This window comes from Genypterus blacodes, unplaced genomic scaffold (genome assembly GCF_046128005.1).
Source record: "Genypterus blacodes isolate CSIRO-AG114 ecotype Tasmania unplaced genomic scaffold, CSIRO-AGI_Gbla_v1 ptg000462l_1, whole genome shotgun sequence".
NCBI classification, from domain to species: domain Eukaryota; kingdom Metazoa; phylum Chordata; class Actinopteri; order Ophidiiformes; family Ophidiidae; genus Genypterus; species Genypterus blacodes.
Genome location: NW_027467229.1, coordinates 17,501 through 20,000, shown reverse-complemented (window position 1 = coordinate 20,000; position 2,500 = coordinate 17,501). Strand labels below are relative to the sequence as shown.

The following is a 2,500-nucleotide window of genomic DNA, read 5'->3' as shown; positions in this document are numbered from 1 at the left end:
TCATGTCATCTGTCCATCTGTCCATCATGCACCCGTCCATCTGTCCATCATGTCATCTGTCCATCTGTCCATCATGTCACCCGTCCATCTGTCCATCATGTCACCCGTCCATCTGTCCATCATGTCACCCGTCCATCTGTCCATCATGTCATCCGTCCATCTGTCCATCATGTCATCCGTCCATCTGTCCATCATGTCATCCGTCCATCTGTCCATCATGTCATCCGTCCATCATCCTCAGACTTAAAAGCTTCCATCTATCTGCTCATCTAAGTTCAGAACAGTACAGATATTGAGAGGAGTGTGTGTGTGTGTGTGTGTGTGCGTGCTTGCAGGAGAATCTTAATAAGTTGATGGCAAACCTGCGCAGCACTCAGCCTCACTTCGTCCGCTGCATCATCCCCAATGAGTCCAAGAGCCCTGGTGAGAACAAACACAGATGAGTGAGAGTGAATCTTGAGCCTCCAGCTGCAGACTGATGTGGGGTTTCCTTGCGTGTTTCTCAGGGGTGATGGATCCCTTCCTGGTCCTGCACCAGCTGAGGTGTAACGGAGTCCTGGAGGGGATCAGGATCTGCAGGAAGGGCTTTCCAAACCGCATCTTGTACGCTGAGTTCAGACAGCGGTGAGAACACACAGATTCCAGATGTCACACACATCAGTGGGGTTTCTATGGTAACGGGAGGGGCTGCCACGAGTGGCGACGACGTACAATGAATGAGGTTTTGCGGGGTTTTCAGGTATCGTATTCTGAATCCGTCTGCGATCCCAGAGGACTCGTTTGTGGACAGCAGGAAGGCGGTGGAGAAGCTGCTGGGCTCTCTGGACATCGACCACACGCAGTATAAGTTTGGACAAACCAAGGTCCTGCTCTGGTTCTAAAGTAACTAATGTAAGAGTCCTAATACAGGAGTACTGCCTCCTCATCCCCTCACCTCTCCTTGTCTCCTCTCCTCTCCTCTCCTGTCCTTCTGTTCTCCTCCCGTCCTCAGGTCTTCTTTAAGGCAGGTCTCTTGGGTCTCCTAGAAGACCAGAGGGACGCTCGCCTGTCTCAGCTGCTGTCCACGGTGCAGGCCATGTCCAGAGGGAAGTTGATGAGGATGCAGAGACAGAGGATGATGCTGGAGAGGTTTGAGATGTTCTGTTTTAGTGGAGAAGAAGAAGTATGGAGACGATATTAAGACCCAGCATGTCCCCACTGTTCAGAGACGCTGTGATGGTGATCCAGTTCAACCTGCGTGCCTTCTTCTCCGTGCGGACCTGGCCATGGATGATGCTCTTCTATAAGCTCCGCCCCCTGCTCAGGAGCGCACAGGTGGAGAAGGAGCTCGCTGCTCTAAAGGAGAAGTTCAACAAGTTAAAGGAGGCGTTTGACAGGTCTGTCTGTCTGTCTGTCTGTCTGCCTGCTTACCTGCCCTCTCTCAGTCTCCCCCTCTCTTTGTCTCTCTCTCTGACTGTCCCTCTCTGTCTCTCTCTCTGTCTGTCTCTCTGTCTGTCTCTCTCTCTGTCTCTCTCTCTGTCTGTCTCTCTCTCTGTCTGTCTCTCTGTCTGTCTGTCTCTCTCTGTCTGTCTCTCTCTGTCTCTCTCTCTGTCTCTCTGTCTGTCTCTCTCTCTGTCTGTCTCTCTGTCTGTCTGTCTGTCTGTCTCTCTCTCTGTCTGTCTCTCTCTGTCTGTCTGTCTCTCTATGTCCCTGTCTCTCTATGTCCCTGTCTCTCTCTGTCCCTGTCTTTCTCTGTTTCTCTCTCTTTGCACATTTGCCATATCTGTCTCTTGTGTTTTCATATTTTTGTTCTTCAGGTCGGAGATGAAGCGTCGGGAGGCTGAGGAGGGACAGGTGGTTCTGGTTCAGGAGAAGAACGACTTGGCTCTGCAGCTCCAGGCTGTGAGTTTAGAAATTGGATGATTAATGGATCAATGATTGTCTCTTATTGGTTAATAGTTTAATGAGGAAGCATCCAGCTTGGTCTTCCTCATCATCAGCGAGTTTGTGTTTGGGTTCAGGAGCAAGACAACCTGGCAGATGCAGAGGATCGCTGCAATCAGCTGATTCGGTCCAAGATCTCCCTGGAGTCCAAACTAAAGGAGCTGCAGGAACGCCTTGAGGACGAGGAGGAAGTGAGCGCCACGCTAACGTCCAAAAAACGTCAGCTGGAGGAGGAAGTGACATCACTTAAGAGAGATGTGGACGACCTGGAGATAACCCTGGCTAAAGTGGAGAAAGAGAGACACGGAGTGGAGAATAAGGTCTGTTCATGGACCCGTTAAGGTCTTAGAACACGTAGCGGTTCTGTCACAGACTGTGTGGGTTTATGGGAGCTTCTGGGAACATACTGGGTGGTGAGTAGAAGGATACTGATAATACTTTGTGGGTCTCAGGTAAAAAACCTCTCCCATGAGATGTGTGTTCTGGATGAGTCCATCACGTCTCTGACCAGAGAGAAAGCTGCTCTGCAGGAGGCTCACCAGCAGGTTCTGAGCGACCTTCAGGCTCAGGAGGACAA

General features: G+C 50.9%; 1 protein-coding gene across 1 annotated transcript in view; it reads left to right on the top strand.

Annotated features, from left to right (window-relative positions):
* LOC142990092 (myosin-7-like) overlaps nt 1-2,500 on the top strand; it is an 18,432-nt gene that overhangs the window by 6,945 nt on the left and 8,987 nt on the right. Inside the window, exons 18-25 of the mRNA XM_076139832.1 lie at nt 336-423; nt 507-624; nt 740-863; nt 992-1,128; nt 1,206-1,376; nt 1,797-1,881; nt 2,001-2,243; nt 2,376-2,500. The exon at nt 2,376-2,500 is cut by the window's right edge and continues 52 nt beyond it. Of these exons, the coding sequence (XP_075995947.1) occupies nt 336-423; nt 507-624; nt 740-863; nt 992-1,128; nt 1,206-1,376; nt 1,797-1,881; nt 2,001-2,243; nt 2,376-2,500 (1,091 nt within the window). The remainder of the gene's footprint in view (nt 1-335; nt 424-506; nt 625-739; nt 864-991; nt 1,129-1,205; nt 1,377-1,796; nt 1,882-2,000; nt 2,244-2,375) is intronic.